We start from the raw sequence: 25,966 nt of genomic DNA on the forward strand, positions 1-25,966 counted from the left end.
AACTAGAAATCTTTGTGCTACATCAAAGGTCAAAGGGCCAGAGGGCTCAGTCAAACTTCAGGGTTACACTCGTCAAACTCATGATGACGTGTCACCTCCAAGGGGTCATAAAAACATATTACCAACCAAGAAATCTACTTATGATCTGCATTTCAGTACAGTGGAACTGATGAATGTTCTGTGAGACAGCAAGGCTTCACTTAAGGCTGAAAATATGGTGATTGTGATCATCTGCAGGCAGATTGAGATGTTATCCAAACGTAATATGCATGTGGTGGCATCTGATGTCAAGTAATGAAAGCCAGTGACCGTGAAAACAGTATGACTGCTTTAACATGGAAAGCTGTTTGGAGGATGCATTGTGCAATGATATGGGTCTTTAAACAGGAGGAAAAATAGCCTTTGATTTGTGCAATTAGCAGACTTTAAGCAGTGCACGAAGGCATGGGTTAAGAAAAGATGGATTAAATGATAACACCTGATTATAGCTCAATCCCATCCATAACCTCCCAATAACTTTGTTATTATCTAGCCCTCCCTTCCTGTGGACTTTCCAGCTGGATGGCTTAATTGGAGCTATTTCCACAAATAATGTGGCAGCCCCGAGGGGGCTCATTATAGATACTGAGCTGACCCATGTCAGCTATTCCTCAGCCACCCCCTCATCAGGGCCATGTGGTTCAGTCCAGAGACAGATACAGGAGGATTCCTTCAGCCTACAGGCTATTGATCATCCTTAGGAGAGAGCAAAGAAATGCTGGCTTTGGTTAGCGACTGTAGTAGTGTGTATGTGTGTGTCTGTGTCACTATGGGCACTGGACTGGGCACTGAGCGAATGACTCATCTCTCATGCGCCAAAACTAAACTAAAAGGAACATCATAATGGCTGCTGCAGCTGTTGATGGAATATAACAGTATGGGACATATGGCTGAGATATGCGCTACACAGCTGGTTCAAATACCGTGAAATTGGAACATGTTCCTGCTTGCCTTCTTGCTGAGAGTTAGATAAAAAGATTGATCCTACTCTCATGTATGTCTGGCAAATATAAGGCTACAGCCAACAACCAATTAGCTTAGCACAAACAGCTCGCCGGGCACTGTCTGAAGGAAGCAAAATCTGCCAACCAACACCTCAAAAGCTCGCTAATTAACAAACCCTAAGTGTAAAAATGACAAGTTGCAGTGTTGTAGGGGCTATGTGCCGAAGTATTTCTTGGCCTGGCAAAATGACTTCCTGGAGTCTGGCAACAAGGCAACTCCAAGAAGAAGTAACAGCGAAGAAATACACCAGCACATAACCACAATTTGTCTTTTCTACACTTCAATTATTGTACAGATTAAACACAGAAGATATAACATTTTAATGTTATATAGAAATAATAATAATAATAATAATCTCACAATTAGTGAGATTTAGAGGTTCTGTTAAGTTGATATTGTTACCTTTGGACAGAACAAGGCTAGCTGTGTTCCCCCATTGCAGTCTTCGTGTTAAGCTAAGCTAATTGGCTGGTGGTGAATGCTTCATATTTACTGTGCAGACTGTGCAGAGTGACATCAATCTTCATATCAAATTCTCCACAGCAAATGAGCGTATTTCATGTTATTCCCTTAACAGCAGCATTTTGACCATGTTAGCATCCTTCCATCAGCATTTATCTCAAGCACAACTTCACTGTGATCTTGTTTGAGAAGAAAATGTCTGGTTTGGTCTGGTAATTAAGGTGTTTAAAGCTTCAGTGGAGATTTGGTTTTGGTGCATTTGAAGTCCTGTCCCTCGTTATTATTAGCACTATGACACAGTACAGTATGTGCCTTTAGAGATGCTTATACTTACAGCATCCATGTTCTTTTGGTGACAGCATTGCCTTTGAAGACATGCCATCATTCACCGCCGTGTTCTTTATCTCAGCAAAGTCATTGCTCCGTCGAGTCAGTGACACCTCTGTAATGTAACATCAGCAGACACACAGTCGCTGTGTCAACACTGTTCTGTCGGTGTCATCTTTCTGTGCCCTCGGGCGCTCTTTGAATGCAACTGTGCATAGCTGCATACAAGCAGAGTAGATGGACAAATAATAATAGTAGGTGATAAGCAATGATTTGAAAGGCCAGCAAAGAGCAGATTATGAAGGCTCAGCTTAAAATGTCAAAGGTGCCTTGTTTTTACATTGAGCTTGAAGCGGTGTTGTCTCGCTACTTCATTAGGCCTGCGTTCAATATCATCACTTATTTGACATTTCACCAGAGATCTTTAAATGTCAGTGCTTTTATTCAAGAAATACCATTTGTGTGACAGCAATGCACATGTGCTAAACCGTTTTTGATACAGTATTTTAAATAATTCTGGACTGACATGTAAATACTGCTGCCACAAATTACTTCCATATACTGTGCCATGTGATCTGATTGCATTAATATACAGGTAGCAGACACTAACATGTAAGCAAACATAATTTTTAGTTGCTGTTGCTTGTCCGTTTTATACTACAGCCGTCAACATGTCAACACGTGAGTGCAAATGCATCATCTGCGCACATACGGTAATGGGTTTTTAGGATCTCATTGTGTCATAAAATACACTGCATAAGGCATGGAATGACTCACGTGTGCATTAAGCAGGGGAAATAGGAATAATAATGATGTATCCACTAATTTTCAAAGCTATTAAAATGAGTCTCCAACACAAATTAGCTGTCTCCTGGGGGCTGTGTTTTACTGACAGATTCAAAGCTAATGACAGCATGTCATACAGGGACATCACATATACCAGCACTCTGACTAATTATGTAATTAAGTAAACACCAGAGATGGACATGAGCAAAGTAGCAGCTGTGTTTAGTCCATAATTGTTATGCGCCAAATTCTTCTGCCTCTACATAGATACATCCCTAAAACCTCTACTTATCCTGGGGAGGGTTTTGCTGAGCACGCATCCTGTCCTGTAGCACTTCCCTGATTCAAATTCACACATGCAGCGGTGCTACACACAGTTGATACCTCAGAGCTACCCAGTTCTCTCATATTGGTCATGGAGCTCCACTCCTTTTCCCCCACTGGCTCTTACCTGAGGCTACCCTTGTCCCTGTCATTTTTCATACAATCAGCCTTTCATATCTCAGCTTTTCCTCTTCGTGGCTGATGGAGACCAGGAGAAGTTTTAAACATTTCTCATGAGCACAAATCAACTCTAAAATTCCAGTTAACAAATTCCTTCAGATGCCCAACAATTCTGATCCACTGTCAAAAAAAGCAGTGGGTTACTCAACAGAGACTCTCCTTCATATCATTTTTCCTGTCTATTTACAGCAATTATTTCCAAGCTAAAACAAAACTCTCAGCTACACTGTCACTTCATTGGATCAAATCCCAGAGGTTTAATTAGCATGATCAGATTCATAATTATATATATTTTCTCTTCACAGGGGCATATAATTGGGGGACTTCAACGCAGGAAAATCTTTCATCAGAGAAATCCATGGTCTAACCCTCATTAAGGAAGTCAGTAAAGCTAGCGTGCTGAAGTCTGAGAGAGAGAAGGTGCAGGAGAGAGTTGAACACCTAAGCTTCCACTCAGGAACCAGGCTTTAATTAGCTAATGAATCTGGGAGCTCCTTCTGCCAACCTTTGACCTTATACTGAGGCATAATAGGCCCGTTCACAGTGCGAGACATGTCACATGCAGTTGAAATCAATGCGGCGTACAGCAAAAACGATTTTAATGAGATAAATGCTGTGCTTTCCCTTTTATTGTTAGGAACTGTTGAAGTCCACATTCATGAATCATTCTTGGAGACTCTCCAAAGGTTGTAATGCATTGATTTAATGTCATTTTCAACAAAAGCCTCCACTTTATGATTGATATTGCTTGTCATGTTGATGGTACACAAAGGATTCAACGACATCTTCTAATTTACAGCATAACCAAACCCCTAATGGCAGCAGTGGGAAAACAGCTAAACCATGTGTTATTGTAACCTGGATTCCAAAGTAGTTGAGACACTGTGTAAAAGATAAATAAGACAGAATGTATCACATTCTGTTTGACAATATAAAGACAATGTATTTACTCTTTTATCCCATCAACTGAATTTGATGCCAGCAACAAAAAGTAGCTTTGGTGACCAGTGCTTGTTATATAAAGTCACTATTAGCATACAAGTTCACCCTGAAAATGTTGGTCTCCTACGTGCAATAAGTTCACAATAATACATTTGATACTTTGTCAAATACACTAATTTGCTTTCTGGTGGAGAGCTGGATGAAAAGATCAGATAAGGAAATACCTCTCTCGCTCCATCCAAAGGAAACAATCACCAGCACCTCTAAAACTAATTAACATGTTATATGTTCATACAAAAGCCAAAGTGTAGAAATCCCTTTGAGTGAAATTTGAGTGATGTGACTATTTCTTGGCAGGGATCAATTGTCACTTCAGGAAATGAGCCTAAAATGGCATTTTTGCACTGGTGTAATCAGTGAGCTGTAGCGGTGAAGGTAGGCAGGCTAGCTGTTTCTCCATTTCCAGTTTTTGTGCTAAGCTAAGCTCAGTAGCTGCCTACTGTAGCTCCATATCCACTGCACAAGTGTGGTATCAATCTTCTCATAACGGCATCAGAAAGCAAAAAAAAAGTATTTCCAAAAATGTTGAGACTGTATGTTAAACTTGCAAAAATACTGAGACAGTCCTTTGATTTTCTGGAGTTGATACTTTTAATAAGTCCTATTTAGTACACTGTCTTCTTCAACTTGTTCATAATCAGGTATAGCTCCTAGCAGACAGAATGAGGTGAATCTGTGAGAGGTCTCCCCCTGTGGTCACCCCAAGATGACATCTCAATTAACACCATTCTGATCAGAACTGAGCTGTGCTGACCCAACATGGCAGGTCCAGGTCTCAGTGGCAGCCTCTGCAATCCAGGCAGGGCTCCTTCAGTCTGCTCAGCCAGCTGTGAGAGGATGCATGGTGCTCCCACGTCTAGCATTGGAAATGTGCCCTGGGTGAGCCAAACTATAAATTAGTCAGGATAAGTTAAGGGCAGACGGCGCTAGGCTATCCCCTGCAGTTATCAGCAGAGAAGAACCTGCCTGAAGGTTGATTCTCCTAAATCTTTTATCATTGCTGAGGCAGCCTGATCCAGGCATGGACTGGGGCCATCAATCAGGGCCAATGCTCACAGCTAATGGGTTATTCAACTTTTCCTGAAAGTGAAGCAACCATCCTCGTCGAAATTGAGCATGAGAAACAGCATTTGCTGCCGCACTAATTTCTGCAGCAAACAGCATTTACAGTAATCGGGCTAACTGGCCTTGTGTTCTGCAAATTGTGAAAATCTGGTAGATTAAAGGTTTACATCTGGTAATCCCACTTCAGACCCTCTTTGATTACTAATTACTGCATGCATCATTACCATTGTCAATTAAACTAATAAGTTTTAATTGCAGTTAGAATGATTTAAGGTAAACTTAAGAATATCACATGGTTGTAAACAACGTACAGCAGCTGTCTTTCCTCTGCCAGGCGCCCACAGTATTCATACAGTAGCTGCCTTCCCTGCATCGCTATTATTAGCTTGACTCCATGCAGGCAGTTGTTTCATGAGGAGAGGATCAAATTTTGAAGAGACTCGCTCCACGGCAGGTGTGAATTGGATTGATGGGACAAGTAACACAAAACCAGTGTGAAGGCGACCTTTCATTGAACCTAAACCTGGAGTATGAATGGCAGCAAACACAAGCAAGGCAAACCTAAAAGATCTTGCCATTTGTATTCATTTAAACAGAGGAAATGCGTCCGCCAACACAAATCACATAAAGATGATATTTTTTTTTATGCCCGTTTTAATTCCAAGAACTTTAAACATTCACGTTCAAATTATGAAAAGCAAAATTGCCAACTCTGCTTTTAACACTCTGCATTTAACACTCAAGAAAATTTGACTTTGAAGGGCGTTGGGACGTCATAATTTTATAAATTTCATACACACACGCATGCATGCAAACACACACACACACGCTGAATGTGTCTATATAAAGGCATGTATAGTGTGCCACTTATAGTGCTTTGCACTGTTCCTAGCTGTCCAAGATAGGTGCAAGAGTGCAACATTGTAACCTGTCACCAAGCCACAAGCCTGTACATTTGTTAAATGTTGTGATGATTCTGTAACGATTCAGCGTAATGAAATCCGAAACCAGGACAATGTTAGAAGCAAAATGTCAGAGAAAGCCGAGACAAATCACCTGCTCCTGGGTTACTGTACTTCAAAAGCAATTAAGCGTGTTTGAATCAATGCCCTCACATTCAAAATTCACTTTTAATGACACCTCTAGGCGAGGCTGTTTTTGGAGCTGTGACAGTAACATCAATAATGATCCATTGCAGTAACTTGTCTTCTAAGGTTCCCCAGATATCCCTGAAAGCTGTTTTGGGCTTTACCAACTTGGTCCGAGACCAATGAATTCAAAAAACGAAAGCGAATGATTGGACATACCAGGACACACTATCTACAGAGAGCCTCTCTTCCCTGCCAGCTGGAAAGTACATCAAATTATTGCCACAAAGCAAGCAAAGACAAGATGATGTTATTATTGGTCTTCGGGAAATGGGAGATGGTCTCGGCCAAGGGAGCTCAGAAGTCGGCAGCAGACTGGTTTACAAAGCTGGAAACTTGCCCCAGCTTTACAAATCTGAGAGAGAGAGGGAAGAGAAGTCTGTCAGTGCTGACCTGAAGGCTCTGATATACTACTACTAAATGATTCAAGTTTACTGGCCGGTGACTATTAAAGTATGTTTATAGCCCCAACAACAGTAAAATATTTCAAATTTTTATGTTAAAATGTAAAACAAATATATTTTCATAGAGAGAGCACATTATTTTGGTAAATGTTCATTTGATTTCACATATAAATTTGTTTTTCCAGAGAGTGATACTAAATTGAATGCTACCTACAGGACTAAACCTGGAGAGGCAGAAATTTGTAAATGTTTCCAGTTACAAGAATTTAATGTCCACTTATGAGCTTTTTATGCCTCCACACCGGCGACAGCTGAGGCCAGAGGCTTCGTATTTCCGGGATGTGCGTATGTATATCTGTACGTCACATTCTTGTGAATCTGAACTGATGAGATTTTCAAGGTCAAAAAGTCACTGTGACAAATTCATGATTAATTCTGACAAAACATTCACAAACTGTCTCATTCATGAAATAATGAAGTGATGACATTTCATATCCAAAAGGTCAAAGGTAAAATAAAAAAGATTAAAAAAAAAAAAAAAAAACATTTGGCCATCATTCAGGACCATAACTGAGGAACAGAAGGGCAGATTGTGACCATATTTCACATTTGTTCAGATATTGAATTGGTGACATTAATCTTGGGTGTCCACCTTGAAACTGTGATGATTGTAGAGATCTTCTGTGCTGCTGGGTTGAAGATGTGTGTGACACATCCATGTTTTACAATTTGTAGCTTCTCTGCTGGAGCATCCATATTTGAAGCATTGCAGTCCACCGCAAGCTCATTGGTTTGGCTGATATTGAGCTTCAGGTGACTGTCGTTGCACCATGTGATGAATCTTTCTAAGTGAAGTCTAAATGTTTCTCACTAAAACAAAGTGTCATGTTAAACAAAAAACATGGCAGATGCCAGAAGAATCCATCTTAAGAGTATCTGATATGGGGAAAAAAAAAAAAAAAGGTCTAACTCTCTCACAAGAAGTCCCTCGAAGCCTTTTTTGATCCAACTGCTGCCTGATGAATCCTCAGTTTAATGAGGCACTCATTTAATAACTTCAAGGAGAAACATATGATGTGCACACTACAATATGGTGTTGGTATTTTAAAGCTCACGCTAGTTGGGTCTAAAATGTTCATATTTTAGAGTAGTTAGAAATTAATCTGTAAGTAAAACAGAGCTAGGTGTCAAAGTCAGTGAAAGAGCTGTTTTTGTGTCGGATTTGTGCACTGCGGGAAATACTGTTATGTATTCCCAAAAGGAATCAGTTACAGGATGTTCAGATTAGTGAGAGATCTGAACAAATAAAACCATTTAAGCCCTGTACCTTAAAAATAAGGAGAATTGCTACTGAAGCAGAATGAGTGAACTCATAGATTCCACTATATGTTATGCTATAATCATAAAATCATGATAGTAAAATCAAGTGAGCTACAGTATACTGTTGTCCACTACCCGGCACAAACCCACTGACAGCTTGTTTCACACCCCCAGCCTCACCTTTTGGGGGTAATGGTGTTAGTTCAGCAATCAGTACAACAATTTTCACACGTGGCATTGTTTCTGTGATTCTTTATTAATCAGCGGCAGGTGTTCTCGTCACAGCTGGTTAACTCATGCTGATGTGAAAGGCTGTCAAGCCTCATTGTCTGCCATTGGCTGCTGCAGTCTGTGGTGTGTATTCTTGCCACATCACACAGTTCAGGTGCCACAGACACAATCGGGCCACCTGTGTGCTTGTGTGGTGCAGAGGTGTTGCTACCAGTTCCTCTTTACATAGTTATCTGTCGGGGTTGCCAATTACCCTCTATTTTATTGCCTGTTGAGTAGAGATGCAGGAAAGCTTTACATTAGAATGAGAAAACACGTTAGAGTAAAAATGATTAGAATATATAATATAAAGGATATAGAAAGTTTTAAAGCTTTATGTGTATGTGTGTGCATCTATCATCCACCTCAAGTGAGAACAATGTGCTACAGCTGTACGAGTCTACGGCCACGCTAGCAGCTCTGTGAGGCTGTACTTATTAGGTACAACTGTGCTTGAGCTAAATGACAAAAGCATGCTAACATGCTTACAATGGCAATGCAAAGATGCTGATGTTTAGCAGGTATAGTGTTTACCATCATAGCTTAACATGTTATCACATGTTAGTATTTGCTAAGCAGCACTGAACACACAGTACAGCTAAGGCTGATGTCATAGATTTGGCAGATATGAAGCTATGAACCAAGGTATTAGATGATCACCAAGATGATCACCAAAGGCAACAGGATTCAACCTCTGGGTACCATAAACATCTATAGGCCAACAAAATTGAATGATAATCTGTTGGTAAGATATTTCAAAGGGGTAGACCATCCAGAGCATTATCAACTTCCCTAAGTCCATTCCATTAGCTAAAAAAGTAAAGGAAATAAATAGGCTAATTTGAATATGAATCTTCCTTTAAAAAAGAGGGTATTCTTGCAAGACCCAACTCAGCTCAAATGTGTAAACAACTCTGTGCCAAAGAAGAAATCAAAACCTTTAATGAATATGTACATTTCACTAAAGAAGAATTTTTAGCTGTTTATTCTGCACATAACATGAGTTCCAGCTCCCCTCGGCTGGCTTTGCTTGCCACGTAGTTTTAGTTTATTCCAAACATTTTCTTTCAAAAGTGTTTAGCACTGAGACGCTGCAGTGGCCTGTCGGAGGGTCTGAGATTTTGGCAGGTTGTTGTGCTGTATTGTGTTTCCTTCTGTTTAGCTCCATCACTGTGCGTAGAAGAGTAGAGACTTGTACAGAAATCACAGCGACAACACTGTCATTGCAAGTTTGCATGCACGACAGTACCTGGCAGCAATTGTAAAGCCTTTCTATCGCTGCTGTTTAGTTATTTTTTCTGTCACTATAACACTTGCTTGTCGCTGTCATACTTTAAAAAGCAAATACTGCAGTAGCTGCACTAACCTGTGAGGACTGTTTCTTGTATTCATCTTTTATTCCCTTTTTCACACAACCGACGTCAACCCTCAGACGCATGATCCTTCCGTTTGAGAAATTGGACAATGAGTCAGGGCAATCTGAAAATAGATTGTGTTGAAATTTTGTGTACATCAAGCACAAACACCCCCTACTGCATTACTGGATCACAGGCAGTTTGGATCCCAGTGTCTCAGTAAAATGATTCTGGGACTTGTGCTGTTCATTTCCCAATACCTACATATTTGCAGTTTATGATTCTCTATTACAAAGCCCCTAAAAATACAGTCTTCAGCCATCTAGTTTTGGAGCTGGTGCAGCGTGCAGCCATCACTGGCTGAGTGAAGTATAAGCCTCTATAAAAGCAGCGTTCCCTCAGATGTATTTGAATAAGACATGATGCCAGTTTATTTTTGTAACATCCCCCACCCCAGACTGTTGGCAAGCAGTGGAGTTGTGACTAACCCTCTTCCAGTTTCCACATTAAGCATAAAAAAAGAGAAAAATACTGAGTCTGAGTCTGTGCAGTTGAGATTGGAGTCAATGACGTAAAATCACTTATCAATATACAGTATCAACCTTTACATATATGAGCAGAAGCATTGTAAAGCAAGGCAGAGATTTCTGCTGCAAATCTGCATGGTGTGCATCCAAATTAGAGTTCGTTACTTTATACTGACACACTTTCCCTCAACTGCATTTTCAGCCCAGGCTCTCAGATGCTAAATAATGAATAGACATCACACAGCCACACAGCTCATGAAGGTGTATATAGCCAAGAATCTCTGTAAGGCATTTGACTCTTATGAACCGTCCAAACTGTTATGTTTAAACTTGGCTTACTGTCACTGAATGTCTCAGGGGGGCACATGAAGGCAGACACTGTGAGAAAACAAAGGAGAGAAGCACCTACAGCCCCTCATTGTTTCTCATAGTCACTGAAATGTCCTTTTTTTTTGCAGGTCTGGACTCAGTGTTGCCTGTCTGCGAGAGTAGACACGGCAGAGGAAAAGGAAATGGTTGGCTGAGGTGTCATGGAAGTCACTACGTAGCTCATCCAGCATGCAGTGTGGTCTTCCCAGCTGCGCATCACCAGTGGTGCCATGATCCAGTTATAACTGTGGGTGAGCATCCAAAGCCTTTTTTCATTCATATGGTTGCATTAATTATATGCAAGCAATGCTATTAAAGAGGCAGACCACTCACTTTACACATCAAGGTCAGTTTAATGGTCACAGGGAGTATTACTCAACCTGTGACATCAGTTTTTGTGTGGCTCTGGGGGAGCTTTGCCAAGTCTGAGAAAATAAGCCTGATGATGTCATAGAGGCGTCATCGGGGTTATCTCGGCTTTGGATTAGAGACTACAAATTTCAGAAAGCCTATGTTACAAAGTGGAGGTGTGAATTTTGAAAGGTGTGGGCATTTAGCAGGCATCAGGGGCCTAAAAAGGGGTCAAAATGCTATCGGGTTGCATTGTGGGAAATTCTTGACTAGGGACTGAAAAACTATCTCAGCCTCTGCTGCTTCAGTTTTCTCTTGCGAGTCCTCTAGCTTTATGGACGTGAAGTGTCCCAGTCTGTCTGTTTTTGCAGAGAAGTGTCCCCTGTTGAAATTGGCTTTTTGGCTAAAATAATGACTCAGGCCAAGAATTGATTAGACCAGAAGTGTTTTTTCTGGGTTTTCTGGGAGATAAATGGCCATGTTTATCCCATCCTTTTTCATCCACAATTATAAAACCAACATAGAGGGCATATTCACATGCCATAAATCCATTTCAAATAAAATGTAAGCAATAGCAATGATATACAATGGGTAGATGTTTGGCATTAGTGGTGGTTTGTCCTCTGTAAGTACCTTTCAGATTGCACGGTGAATTTCTGAAGCATTTTCTTTCCCTTTGGAAATTACTGAACTCGCTGATAGAGTAGACCTGGGTTTTTACATATTTATACGCTGTAAAAGGATTGTTTGTATCTCTCGCATTTGTAAACATCTGTTAAGTGATTGTATTTCACGTTTTGATGAAAAGGTCTAAAAGGCTTATTTTTCTTTTACACGGCCAAACCTTTTTCACTCAGTAAGCGCATAGATTACTTTTTTTTAACATGGTACTGGAAGATCGTGCATCCGTCTGTTCTCACTGTCTCCCTTGAAAAACATGTTTATCAGTGAAATTCCCATTCATTGAAGGACATGGAATGAGGGTGAAGTAATTTTCTGTACAACTTACTGTAATTCTACATAAGCATGCAGAGCCATACAGAATATTATTTTCCACAGATATTTTCCACTTTGCTGGAAATCACCAAGCAGACAAAACACAGCTTTAAAACTTTGCAGGGCCAATATCTTTATCTGCTGAGAGCATGTATGGGGGGTTTGGATTTGTGCCAGGATAATTCATACTTAAACTGTTCTAACCTGATGGCTTGGCCGTTAATGGTGCACTTATTTACAGAACTCAATAAACATAATTGGCATGTACAATTATGTTCAGCCTCAATATACTGCCACCTTCCCCTGCAGTGGGAGCAGGAGCACTGTAGGGAATGTGATGACTTGTTTCCTCACGTGTAAAGCTGAAATGAATAAGGCAAACACCTGCGCTCACATTATGTCTGTTTTCTCCTTTGTTTAATTGAGCAGATCAGTTAATAACTGCATATTTCCAGTTAGGGTTCGGCATAATGCCAGAAGCCTATTAAGGAGGAGGAGAGGCAGACCCTGGGAGAGATGGGGAGGTCTGTCATCCTCAGATTCAATGGAAATGAGCTACATGGTCATAATGAAGTGCAGTACAGGGAGTGGCCACAATAAGAAGAAAGTCTGAAATATAATGATGTAATTCAAAACAAATCATTCATTTGAAAAACACATAATGGTGTTTGTTGAGACAGTGTCAGAGGTATTGACTCAACTCAACTTTTCAAAATTTGGATGACATTACTGTATATGCTGTTTAAGGTGTTCATGTCATTGTGTGTGTTTTTCAATAACTCAATATTGCACAATGTTGTGTCAATGTATATAAGCTGAACAATGTTAATTTGTCCTTTTCACAACAACTCCTGACACACTACTGCATAAAAATGCATCTGGAGGGGAAAAGAATTCATAAAACATGCAGTTTGTGCATAAAAGTTTAACAGAGGAAGAAGTGTCTGTAAATGCAAGCCCTCTTTCACTCCAGTGGTCTGTTTCAACAGCTTTGCACCAGCTCTCTCTAAGGTTAGGGTGAAAAGTCCACATTAAATGATAAACTGAGTCTCACACTAAAGTTGTGTAGATGGTTGGATGCAATATGGAGACATAAGTTTCATCTTAGCTACTCTGTTTTTTACCTTTGTCTGATATCAATTGCCCTTCGTTTTAAAAAATTACAAAGAATTTCAAAGAGTAAATTTGCCCCGATTATCAGTGAAAACTGTGTGCGGTCTGTGCCAAGCTAGGACAGAAAGTTAGCAAGGTGCAGCTTAGCTAACCCCTCTTATGCATTTACTAACAATGCATATGTCAATAAAACTTTAACAGCATTATGAAACACGAAAAATATGTCAGATTTAGTTAGTTCATACACTGATGAATGATAGCCCGGTCTGGAGGTGGGTGGAGCAGGTATGGAGACAGTAAAAAAAACAATATGGGGCTACCCATGGTTTGAAATCACAGTTGCATCTGAAGTGGGAAAGACAGCAATAGTTGGCGGCAGTAATGTGTCATTAAAAGTAGCATTAAGCCACAGAGGGAGGACAAGAAGAGAATAAGAGCTGGGCTGATTTTAAGCGAGGTAATCTTTTTAATTAAAGTGTGCATTACACACTTAGAAAGACGTAATGCCATTTTCATCAAATTGTGAGAAATCATAAATAAATGACATTTTAAAGAAGGTTAAATTAATTTGTAGATGGCATTTCAGCTAATTCCCAGTTAATGTCTTTCATGCTGTAATTAGAATTTTCAAAGGGATACAAAGCTGAACCAAGTGATCTGGTCTCTGTGCATTTGCCAAACAGTCAGCCTGCAGTCTGCTGACATTGTTTCCTGCCATTTGGCCGCTGAATAGTTGCAGCACTGGGCATGAAGTCACTGCCCCGTCCTCAGCGATGGCACCGATGAGCTCATCAGGTTGGCACAGGGCATAAGCTCCGACTCCTTGGCCTCCTTCAGTGGCTTTGACCTTCCTTTCATTGGCTGTGACACATGTACACACACATATATATACATCAGTCCTAGATAGTCACATTTTCTGCATCATTGAAATTCTCTGCATCATTTTCACTTTGCTCAATGTCACTTTGATCCTCATGAATATGGGTGTCCTCTAGTGCCTCGTACTTTGTTTCTTAGGCAATTAATGATAATTACGGTAATGTGTATGTGCCTTCACACTCTCAACTGAGATTTACTTGAATCTGGTGTAGGTTATTATCTAAAATGGTTATGTGCAAATATGGACATAAATTCAGACGTATCTTTGACTATTTCCAGGTTCTCAAAGTCACTTGAATTGAAATCCAGTGTGTTCCAAAATGCAGAAAGATAATACATCCATCCGTTTTCTCCAGGTAATGCCGAGCCAAATAACCAATCCTGGAGATGCCGAAGAGAAGAGATATTCTTGCTATCGTGTTGATCGTGTTACCCTGGACTCTGCTCATCACTGTTTGGCACCAAAGCGCTATAGCTCCACTCCTCGCCATCCGCAAGGGTAAGCGGTGCACTGCACTCCACTGGCAATATCAAACCTGAAGTGGGTCCTCGAACCTAACACTACACTTCAGGCCTAGACAACAGGCCGTTCATTTAGAGGCTCTCAGTAACCATGACCATCAGCTTCAGCACAGCTCAATAACACTTGTCCAGTCATTGCAAACCTCATCAGTGTGAACTGTTTATTATGTGCATGATGAATACTTGGAAGTTACCATCACATATACGCTCTTATCCATCTAGGAGTTATTTTCATATTGTATAATCAGTCCGTCAGTTGAACAGAATGAATTGTTCAGCTGTTTCCAATCTGCATTCATTTCTATCCTGATAATAACTTGCCCAGCACAGTGTGTTATGAAGCAGTGTCCTTTCACAGTCTATCCACTGCGCTCACACGCCTTGGCACATCAGCCCATATTTTCTTCTCAATGTGATGCTCAACTACACACAACAGGCAGCATACAGCAGCATGCCGATCACTCATTCTATTAATTTAGATTGAAAATATTCCTGTTTCACTCAGAATAAATTCTTGAGTTAGTTTAATCAGCAATTTAAAATAATAACTGCCTGCTTGTTTAGCTTCAAGGAATATCTTGTGTCCATGTGCGATATCATGTTTGCACACCAGTCTGAGTCATTAACACATGTACTCATGAGCTTCCCAATCATCCTCCAGAGACCACAAACCAACAGTGTAAAATGTCAAGTATACTGGAGAGTAAACAAACCCAAATTAGAATGACAGCAAATCAATAGAGCTCTTTGGCCTCTTCTTATAAAGCCATGAATGCACATATGGGGGTTAACAAACAAAGCAGCTTCACATGAATGACCCGAGGCAGTTATAAATTATATTAAATCATTTGTTGTTGCAGTCTAAAACAGTGTCTGATTAGCTGACAACCACAGAAAAGAATGCCAAAAACATCGTACTAATAAATAGTTTTTCCACACCAAATTCCTAATTACATGAAAGGTGTGCACAATTTAATGCATGAAGTCATTTGAATATCTTATGAGATACTGTGAAGACACAATGAAGCTTAAGCAATTGTGTTTTTGCCAGTGCTATCTGACCCAGCTTTTCACACAGACATCCCTTTGTGTGCTCTTAAAAGAGAAGCTGGCAGCTCGCTCGCTGGCAGCCTCTGTTGAACATCTGGCCATCAGCAGATTGTGTTAATCTATGTGCTGCAGAAAAATCCTCCTTATGTTGGAGGTGCGACTGGTGCACGGGCCGAACAGAGACAAAGATTGCCATTAGCTACACCACAATGAAAAGAAATTAACAACCTTAATGATTCTATAATCATATTCTATCAATCAGGACCAAATTATTGGGGCCTAAATATCATAGCCTTTACCACTGGTGTTAAGTCAGAGTGTGTTTACATATGAGTCTTGAGTAAGTGGTCACATTTTTCTCACTTAAACAATTACCTTCTTCCAGAAAAAAGGGACATGAAAAAAGCCAGTGCTGTAGTGCTGCAGCTGCTGGGAGATTTGATTATTAATCCAGTTCAGCGCCTGTCAAATGTCTAACATGACCAATAAGGCTGATTAACCACGAACTGAATCTCACCTGAACATAACTACTTTGCTGACCCAGTGTGCTACTCTAAAATACTGCGTATCTTTGAAGAAAAACTAAGTAAAACTAAGGTCTTACCATGAAGAAAATGCCTGAAGTCATCGTCTGTGTCTGAAAACCATCTGCGACTTTTGTCCATACAGGTCATAGACACGAGGACACAAACAAAACACCAAATTTTTAAAATTCTTGTTTGTGAAATTTCACAATATGCCAGTAGCTTTTGTTATAATCCACCAGCCCCTGCTAAAATACTGAAAAACAAGCAGTTTTATACCTTTTCTTATTTATTTGTCATTACCCCTGACCCCCTGAAATACCCCTGACAACCAAATAATCTCATAAAATTTTTCAACCCTTAGAGTGATTTATGAGCTAAAATATCTTCTTACCTGTTTTTCACTGTGTTTCATCCATGATAACAACCAGAAGTGAAGTCCAACAAGTTGCTACTTGATAATAGTACCACTTAAACTGCAAGACCCAGCTCATAGTAACACACAAAGCTATTTTTCTCATGTTTAGGGATCTCTGGGTGAAACAGATTTATACTTTACACTATTACTGATTTCACAAAAAAATAACTCATAGCTGTGTTCACTGCGGGATCTAACACAATGGTAGTCAGCTGGGGAAAAGGATGGGGGCAGACGGAGCATGAGGCAGTCAGTGGTGGAGTCTGAACATAAAAAGAGGGCATGTCTACTGGATCCACATAGCCACATTTTTCTTTCTTTATAAAGAAAAGCCCAAAGGCAACGCTGGGGGAATAGAAAGGCTCATCTCTCCCCTCCCTCTCCTTGCGCTGTCTCTCTGTCCATCAGCTGTGTTATCCTCTCACGGTACCTGCTCTCACTTTTTGCAGCCTGTCACCACCTAGTAAAAGAGATCTTTATCATTCCAGAGAGGCTTGCAGTCCGCCACCACCAGCTCTCAGGTACACTTTACCCCGATTGGGTTTAAGTCACCTGAGGCAAATATACAAAGGGCAGCCCAAGGTTGCACTAATGCCTTACATGTCCTCTTATCCCCAAATCTGCAGATGATGGTGTCGAGGGCAAAAGAGAGGCAGGTGGCCAGGCACAGGACTCCAAGGAATACTGTGCCTCAGATAAGGACATTGTGGAGGTGGTGAGGACAGAGTATGTGTATACACGGCCTCCACCCTGGTCTGATGTGCTGCCTACAATCCACATCATCACCCCCACATATAGTCGACCGGTGCAGAAGGCGGAGCTGACGCGGCTGGCCAACACCTTCCTCCACGTTCCCAACCTCCACTGGATCCTGGTGGAGGACTCGCAACGGAGAACACCTCTCGTCACACGGCTCCTCCGAGAAACAGGGCTTAACTACACCCACCTCAATGTAGAGACGCCCAGGAACTATAAGCTGAGGGGTGACACTCGGGACCCCAGAATCCCCAGGGGGACCATGCAGAGGAATCTGGCCCTGCGGTGGCTGAGGGAGACCTTCAACGCCAACAGCAGCCAAGCTGGAATTGTCTACTTTGCTGATGACGACAACACATACAGCCTGGAGCTGTTTGAAGAGGTCAGTGCTGGTACAATTCATGCATTCTGCAAACACTCATGAATTGGCTGGAAAATGACAAGGCACAACAATAGCACTGTTTGAACACTTATCAAATGTTTCTGAATGCAGAGCTGTGGTCAATGGATGTTTGCTATGTGGCATGTAAAGTCCATGATTTAGCTTTATCAAAGTTGCTTATATGTTCGTATAGATCTTTATGTTGTTACAAATGGAAGTCATACCCATATTCTTAGTATAACCCAATCACCTCAAACCTTTACCTAACCTCTGAATTATGTACAACTTTAAGCACAGACCTAATCATCTAAAGCCTGAGCCCGCTCACAACCATTTGCAATCACAAACTGAAACCTTACCTTCCAGTTTGGTACTCATACAGCAAATTTTTACTCACCAAACTCTGCCAACTACTGACAACTCTCAAGCTCCAGCAGCCTTTCAAATGCTCCGGCGGTGATGTCTGCTTGAGTTTCAGAAAAACAAACCATGTGCAGAGCGCGCGGTCGGTAATTCAGGGGGCATGCGAGATTGAAGCATTCCCAGCAAAAATACAGGCCAGCCGGTTATGCCTGTTTAGAAAGCGAGAAGGCTCGGCAGCCATTCGGGTAACAGGGGAGTGAATGGAATTGATCAGGACAGCCAAAAATCAGTGAACCATCAGCTAAATATTATGGTCATTTTGACGCAGTAAAATAAAGCTGACTGCACTTTTGCACTAGAAAAGGTTGAGTTGAACAAAATATTATATAAGTATGTTTTTTAAAAAAGGGATATTGCCAATGATAATCTGTACTGTACATCTATAATCCTACTGGATGTCTACAAGCACACAAATATAAATGTTTACTTTTTAATTGCATGCTTTCTTGTGGACCCATCCCTATAGCGTTTGCTCAATTATCTTAAGTGTACATTAAGATGCAATATATTACACAGCACATCGCAGTGCCATCTACTTCAGGCATCCGTGGTATATGTGCAAGGGGGGGTTAAACTATAAATTCCCAGTTAGTTGAAGCATTGTCTTTAGCACTTAACGAGCACAGTCGGGATGTGAAGTTAGGGGAGGGAAGTTTGGGCATGTAATCAGTACATCTCAGGCCATCCATCTTGGCATCAGTCGTATTACCTGAGTGGACACGGTCCAGGTCCTCTGAGTATTAGCCTCAAGTCTTGTTAGTAGTGCAGATGGGGTCCGTAGTAAATGGAGCGGCGGGTATTGACGGGGCCTGTCATTACCTTTCTCTGGGAATCAGCCGAAGTGCTCCGTTTCCCTCAGAGGCCCTCCATCACCTCCAACAGGCCTATTTATGGGCCAGAGTAACGGCCCTGAAGGGGGGAGAGAGAGAGAGAGAGGGAGAGAGAGAGAGAGAGAGAGAGAGAGAGAGAGAGAGAGAGAAAGAGAGCGAGAGAGAGGTGGAGGGGAAGAGACGGAGACAGAAAAAGAATGGGAGAAAAAGAGAGAGTGACAGCCAGATAGGCAGAAAGCAGAGAGTCGACTGCAACTGCAGCATAGTTTGCTGACACCATAGTAGACAGTAAGTGGTTAGGTGATACCATAGTAAATATTCAGCGTCTTAACATCTTGAAACTCCTCCGGTGTGGAGACAAGGTTGAAAGAGTGATGCGTGCTCCTCCACGTGTTAAAAATAGGCTCATCACTTTCTCCTGCTTAATCTTAAGTAAGCTGAGTAATGAAGAGATGCAGTTAGAAATCTGTCTGCTGACAGAATGCATCGCTTTCATTTAAGTTACATTAACTTTAAGTAACAACAGCCAAACAAATAATGATGACATTTGGCATGTCATGTCAAATCAGGGGCACAGAAAGTGAACGCTGCACTGATTTCTTGAGGTCAAAAATTGACACAGTCTGACAGAGATTGTTGAAATTATACCCTAACCTTCACATCTGCTGCCAGAGAATTTGCGGCCACAGATTGCGATTGTTGCCACCTATTCACACCCACAGTGCAAATGCAGTCTCAGGCTTTCAGTGGCTCTTGCAGACACAGTGCACTAAGGTAATTAAATGCATACTTTTTAGGCCATACTTTAATGAAAACTAAAAAAAAGTCATGAAAAATTCATTCCTCACAGTTAAAGTACACCACCCTGTAAAGAACTACATGAATTATTGAGGCTTCAGGAAAAGTTTATGGTTTCTTCCCAAACCACAAAGTTATTAACTAGCATATGCTATTTTTAACCAACGCGCTCAGTTCTCAATTTCAGCCTTTAAGAATAATCAACAACTTCAGTCCAAGAAAGTGGAGCAACCACAAACACAATGTCGTGTCAACAAAACTGACATTATTATGATATGCTGACTATTGGGCTTTCGTGATAAATTTACACTTAAGAAACAATCCTTTATAATGAAAATATCATAATTTTATCATGATTTATAAGCTATTTAAAAAAACAGAAAAGGATATAGCTTTCCTTAATGGTATTTAAAAATAAATAAATAAATAAAATAAAAAACAGTTGCTTTGGAATTTCACTGGAAAAATCTATTTTTTTATTAAATATATGGAAATTTAATCAGGATCCTAAAACCTAAATAACTTCTCTATTTTTTGGCCAAAGACTTAAATCCCCAGACTCCTCCAGTGGCAACAATGGATGACAGTTTGATATTGTTTCATCCTCTCTGCACCCTTAAGGACTGATTCAAGTACCTGGATGCGTGTCTTATTTTCACTGTTAGAATTTGGGATTTCTCTTCTTTGTTTTGCTTCTCTGACTATTCTGAAACACGGCCACTTTGTCTCTTAAGACCTCTCTTTGACTGGAGCAGAAAAAACAACTTAAATGCACACATAGGCGTTCAAGTACGAATTGCAGCAGCAGTGAAAAATAAACAAACACATGTCATATTCACCAGAATGGGACAAGAGGAACGTTTTCATTTGCTTGGGTGCCAGTGGAAGAGGGATTTATGCTGTTTTGCTCTGGCCGATATTCCCACCAGAGGCAGCAGGCGGAACACTCATTCTCACATTTTCACTATAGATAGGAAAGTGACAAGCCTCTTGACATCATCTGCAGGATGGGAAGATGGCTAGATTCAGGAGTGGCCTGCCTACAAAACAACTGGCAAGACAACCTTTAGGAAGCTCCTTACATTGGCTCCTTAGCTTCCAAGAGCAGCATTTGTGAACTATACCCAGGTTCTGATATTGGAAACAAAACAGAGCATTGCTGTCAAAGCAGGCGTAGGACATATAACAGCCCCCTACTCCCAAATAAATAAATAACACTATAGCAGTGTGATCACATGGACACACGCATATAAGCACTCCATCTCCTTTCCATAGAGCTCAGAGCTCATTGAGAGTGAACATCCTGTCAGATGTTATCTGGGTGCTTGGCACAGTAGTTGTCCCTAAAGCTCAAATCCACAGATTCCCATAAGCTCCCAGCTCGCCTCATGCTGTTTACACCATGCTACTCACTGATCCCCCCCCCTGAACTGACCTCACAGCAGCCCATCATATCATCAGAACACATGTTTAACATATACACACAATACAGGCTTTAACAAAAACACATTTTTTACATACATGCTTTTATATGCATGCAAGCACTCTATTGTATCTGCATGTATTGTATATACACATGTGCTAGATACTGTACCGTACTCAGAGGCCCGTGCATCATTATTTCTGCTCCAGTCAGTTTGATTAAATGACTGCTGTTTCTAAACCTTCCTCTTCCCTCATTGTAAGAACATACCTTTTATGAATGCAGCAGCTCCTGCCCAAATGGCAAAGCCTCACTGAGAGGGCAGACAAAGAAAAGGGCAGCAAGATTGTTTGATGCTGCAAGATTAAAGGACCTAAAAAAAAAAAAAAAAGAAAAGAGGATGGTGGTGCTCTACCTTAAAGAATCTCCTCAACCAACCAGCGAGTAGAGCCACTTGCTCTAATGGGTTGGCTCCTTCAAAGCCTCTTGGCTCTTTCCGCTTTAACTCTCTTTAAAGATAGTTGTGTCTAATTATCTCATCGTAGGGCAGCTGTTGAACAATGTGTGTGACCTGCTTTCATCTAACAATGTGTCAGCTGCACACGGCACGATGGCTCGGTCAATATTCACCGTCTTTCACGATGAGTAATAGCAGCGGCTCGAAAAACCCCTCCGTCCGTGCTCTGCTGTAATGCTGGCAGCTGATGCTCAAATTCTGTGTCTCACTGTCATGTACGCTTTTTCAGATGACTAATATGCTCTCTTTCCCCCCCCTCCACTTCTCTGCCTGACTCTCCTCTCGCCAGATGAGATCGACTCGGAAAGTTTCAGTGTGGCCTGTGGCCTTTGTGGGCGGCTTGCGGTACGAGTCCCCCAAGGTCAATGCAGCTGGAAAGGTCTACGGCTGGAAGACGGTGTTCGACCCCCATCGGCCCTTCGCCATCGACATGGCTGGCTTTGCCATCAACCTGAGGCTCATCCTCTTCAAGCCACAGGCGTATTTTAAGCTTCGCGGGGTGAAGGGAGGCTACCAGGAGAGTAGTTTGCTGCGGGAACTTGTCACACTGAATGACCTGGAGCCTAAAGCAGCCAATTGCACTAAGGCAAGTTCCTTTTTTGAGTGTTTACTGCTGTCAAATAGCTTGACTTGAGCTGTTAGTAATTCAGTGATTTGCTTAACCGTGAGGATGGTAAAAATTAGTTTTTAGGGAATCAAACCCGCTGTATTCAGATCAGATTTACTTAAGTAAATGCACCAAAAGTACTCTGCTAGAGGTTTAAGTCCTGCATTCAAAACCATGCAAGTGCAAACGTATCATCAGCACAATGTGCCTTAAAAAAGTAAAAGTTCTACTAACAGGACTTTCTTAGATTGTTCATACTGGTGCATCAGTGTGTACAACCGGGATTCAACAAAAGTTATGACTGTGTGTAAAAAGTACATAAAAACAGAGTGCAGTCATTTCCCTAAACAGTGTTTACTGACAACAATTGTACAAAGTGTTCCCGAGCTCATGTAGTAACATCCTTCATACAGTCATGTATTCACAAAGTGGTGAACCTCCCTCCATCCTTGCTTGTAAAGGACTGAGCCTTCCCAGGATGCCCCTTTCATACCCAATCATGATACTCTCACCTGTTACCAATCAACCTGCTTACCTGTGGAATGTTACAAACAGGTGTTTTTGGAGCATTCCACATCTTTCCCAGTCTTTAGTTGCTCCTGTCCAAATTTGTTTGAAACATGTTGCATCAAATTCAAAATAAGTAGATACAAAAATCAATGAAGCTGATGAGGTAGAACATTAAATATATTGTCTTTGTGCTGTTTTTAATTGAGTACATGTAAAAACAAAGTTATCACATACAGTTTTACACAGCATCCAGACTTGTTGGGAATCGGGTTGCAGCATTTTACTGTTTTAGCTGGTTTTAATCTCTTTATATACATTAGGGAAGCAGTGTCATGGTGCCCAAACTAGGGGTCAGGTTCCTCTGAAGCGTAAAAAGATAATTCTGAGTGGGTCGTGATATGATTAATGGGGCAGGAAAGAAAAAAAACAAAAAACAAAAAACAGAATTCGGGAAATCAGTGAATTAGAAATGGTTATTTAGACATTTGAAAAATGAAAAAGGAGCCCCAACTACACAATGCTTTTTGTAAGAGGTCACAGGCCAAACAACTGTTTCAGTCTAACATTGTACTTTAAAAACCATCAGGGTAAAATATATTTGACCAATAATTCAGATTCAGAGGGAAGAAACTGAACTGCATTTCCCAAATTTTCAAACTATTCCTTTAAATGAAGACCAAATGACATTGAACCATAGCCCTTATGATAAGGTTAAACTTGTTTTTTAAAATGTTCACATCAAAAGTTTCTATTCAGTATCATAATTGTTGTTAGCAGCAAATTGGCTTCTTTTCCTTGATCATCAATCAGGATAGCAGAGTTTGGATAAGGACAAACGAATGTTAATGTATCTGCCTGACCACATGTGGAGGTAGTCTGGCTCATATTGTGTTCAGATCTTTGGTAGGTGTGAACATAATCCATACAACATGCTGGCATCCGTACACAAACTAACACAGATGTTTGTTTTTAACATTAAATAAAAGTTGTTCATATTTAGAAAGCAAGCCAGAGAGAAGTCTGAAAGAGACAGACATCTAATTACTGATTATACGTCTATTCTGTGCCATGAAAGTGCCAAAATATGTGTTATTCATCAGAAATGCGTGAAAAATGAAAGCCGGGTGGAAATGAATAATATACGGAGAGAAATAACCGAATGTGATGGTGTGTGTTGCACTCATCTGTGCTGCTGATCTGCTGTTAACAAAGCATATAATTTATCTAGTCACAGAGTCGCCTACACACCGGGACAAACTGACACAATACTTTTAATGCAAAGAAAGGAATAACGTAATGTGTTACATTCACCAAATCTACAAGAGGGGACGAATGATTAAAAAATTGTGGTAGACAGCGTTTCACTAAGTTTCTTAAGTTTCCTCTAACTCTACAACTCCCATACCTCTGTGAGACTTGATGCAGTCTGAGGCTGATTTGACCTTCACCTCAGATTACTCATGCGCAAGTTTGCTCTGGAGGACAGAAACCTGATCCCAATGAGGACACATTAAAAGGCAAGACTGGATTGTTTGTCGTCCAGATCACGCTAGTACCAGATGTAAATAGAATTAAATGTACTTGATTAAACTCACTTGTGAGGCCACAGTTTTAGAGATTAGAGAAATCTCTGTATTTCTTAGCAAAGATTCCATGAAAACATGATTTTCTAATGGTCAGAATGTAAATGAGTGTAAATTTGTTGCTGAGAAGTTGGATATCACTGATTGTATTTCTGCACTGCCCACACGCGCATGCACATTTGAGAAAGAGGCTTGAGGGAAGCGGCGGCAGCAGCAGCGTTCTTCTCTGCGCCAACTCCACCATTTCTTCTTTTGGCCCTTGGTCGGGGTCACATCACTAAGCCTCTCTCTGGGCGAAGAGGAGTCAGCCAGAGGCCTCTAGCTAGCCAGTATCCACACTGCAACCACCCCCACCCCCCCCCACACACACACACAAAGAGAGAGAGAGGGAGACAGAGAGAGGGGAAAGGAAGGGAGAGCTTTTTCTACTGCTCTCCCTCAGCCATTCAGAGGGGGTAAATGAAAAGCAGGGATTCGGGGAACGGCTGAGAGAGCGGAATTGAACTGGGGGGTTGAGGTAGGGACGTCACACTGATTACAGATGAGTGCAGGGATGGACAGAAGGGCAGAGGGAAAGAAGAAGAAAAAAATGGAAAGTCGTGCGTGGGCATCTCTCTTCCTTATAATCCACCACTTCAGATGCGAGTGTGACTATTAACCTCCCTCTACACCTGAGCAAAGTGGGAGTGGGCTCCTGGCACATCTCAAACACGCCCGATACATAATTCATGCTTGCCGCCACGGCGAGATGAAAGGAAGGAAGGTTCCAACACAGGAGAGCGGGGAAAATGAGTTCGACACTTCCCCCCCCTCCCCTGTTCGCCTTGCCATCCTTCTCCTGGATGTTTGTCCAGCCTCTGGGGCCAAATGGGCCCAGGCACAGAAGCACAATAGCACATCCAGAAGAACTGTGTGAAGAACTGTAGTGCTGCTGCTGCCGCTGCCGCTGCTGCTGCTGCCGCTGCTGCTGAGGCAGAAACCTCATACATACTGTACCGAAAGATTAGGGGTCAGCTCTCATTTGAAGATAGCTATTTTCCTCTGGTCAGGAGAGGACTTCACACAGGCCAAGCTGAGAGGGTTGAATCATATTTGTAAGATAACACACTTGTGTGGTCCCTCTTCACTTCCTGCTAATGCAGGGTTCACGCTCAAGTAGCTCTTTACTCACAGACACGTCCTGTTAGGGGTACAGCGGGAATCGACTGTTTAGAAGAACATGAGGCAGAGTGGGAGCTGAAAGGGAGAGTAGGACTGAATGAGTGCATTATGGGAACAGCATGTTACTCATGTCGCTGTTGTTTGTGTTTTTCCTACCAGATACTTGTTTGGCACACGAGAACGGAGAAGCCCGTCCTGGTAAACGAGGGGAAAAAGGGATTCACAGACCCCAATGTGGAGATTTGACCGTTTCCCCTCAGGCCATGGTAAATACATAGTAATTCAGACATCCTGAACTACCTCCTATTACAGACCTGAACCATCATTTCTCTATCAACACATTTCCTTCAGCAGGGGAAATGATCATTTCCACCTGCTTTCAGTTAGACTACAAAAAGAGCAGCTGCTCTTAATACTTCCTAATACATTGTACATTGATTTTTCTAATGCGATTTTTAAGGCACAATTATAGCAGCTGTTGCCCATTATTAATGTCACCAATGAAATAAACAGGTTCAATTAACTTCAATTAAGGCTTAG

The 25,966-nt window shown here is 41.3% G+C and overlaps 1 protein-coding gene across 2 annotated transcripts in view; it reads left to right on the plus strand.

The window, feature by feature from the left end:
• Positions 1–25,966, plus strand: part of b3gat1a (beta-1,3-glucuronyltransferase 1 (glucuronosyltransferase P) a) — a 77,239-nt gene that overhangs the window by 49,875 nt on the left and 1,398 nt on the right. Inside the window, exons 3-8 of one of the 2 annotated variants that reach the window (XM_070969819.1) lie at positions 10,673–10,834; positions 14,279–14,421; positions 16,886–16,957; positions 17,063–17,574; positions 21,855–22,151; positions 25,586–25,692. In XM_070969819.1, the coding sequence (XP_070825920.1) occupies positions 14,310–14,421; positions 16,886–16,957; positions 17,063–17,574; positions 21,855–22,151; positions 25,586–25,672 (1,080 nt within the window). In that variant the 5' untranslated portion in view covers positions 10,673–10,834; positions 14,279–14,309 and the 3' untranslated portion in view covers positions 25,673–25,692. The remainder of the gene's footprint in view (positions 1–10,672; positions 10,835–14,278; positions 14,422–16,885; positions 16,958–17,062; positions 17,575–21,854; positions 22,152–25,585; positions 25,693–25,966) is intronic. The other variant, XM_070969820.1, reaches the window with a different exon arrangement.

The sequence above is a fragment of the Chaetodon trifascialis genome, chromosome 9, assembly GCF_039877785.1.
Source record: "Chaetodon trifascialis isolate fChaTrf1 chromosome 9, fChaTrf1.hap1, whole genome shotgun sequence".
Classification (NCBI taxonomy): Eukaryota; Metazoa; Chordata; class Actinopteri; order Chaetodontiformes; family Chaetodontidae; genus Chaetodon; species Chaetodon trifascialis.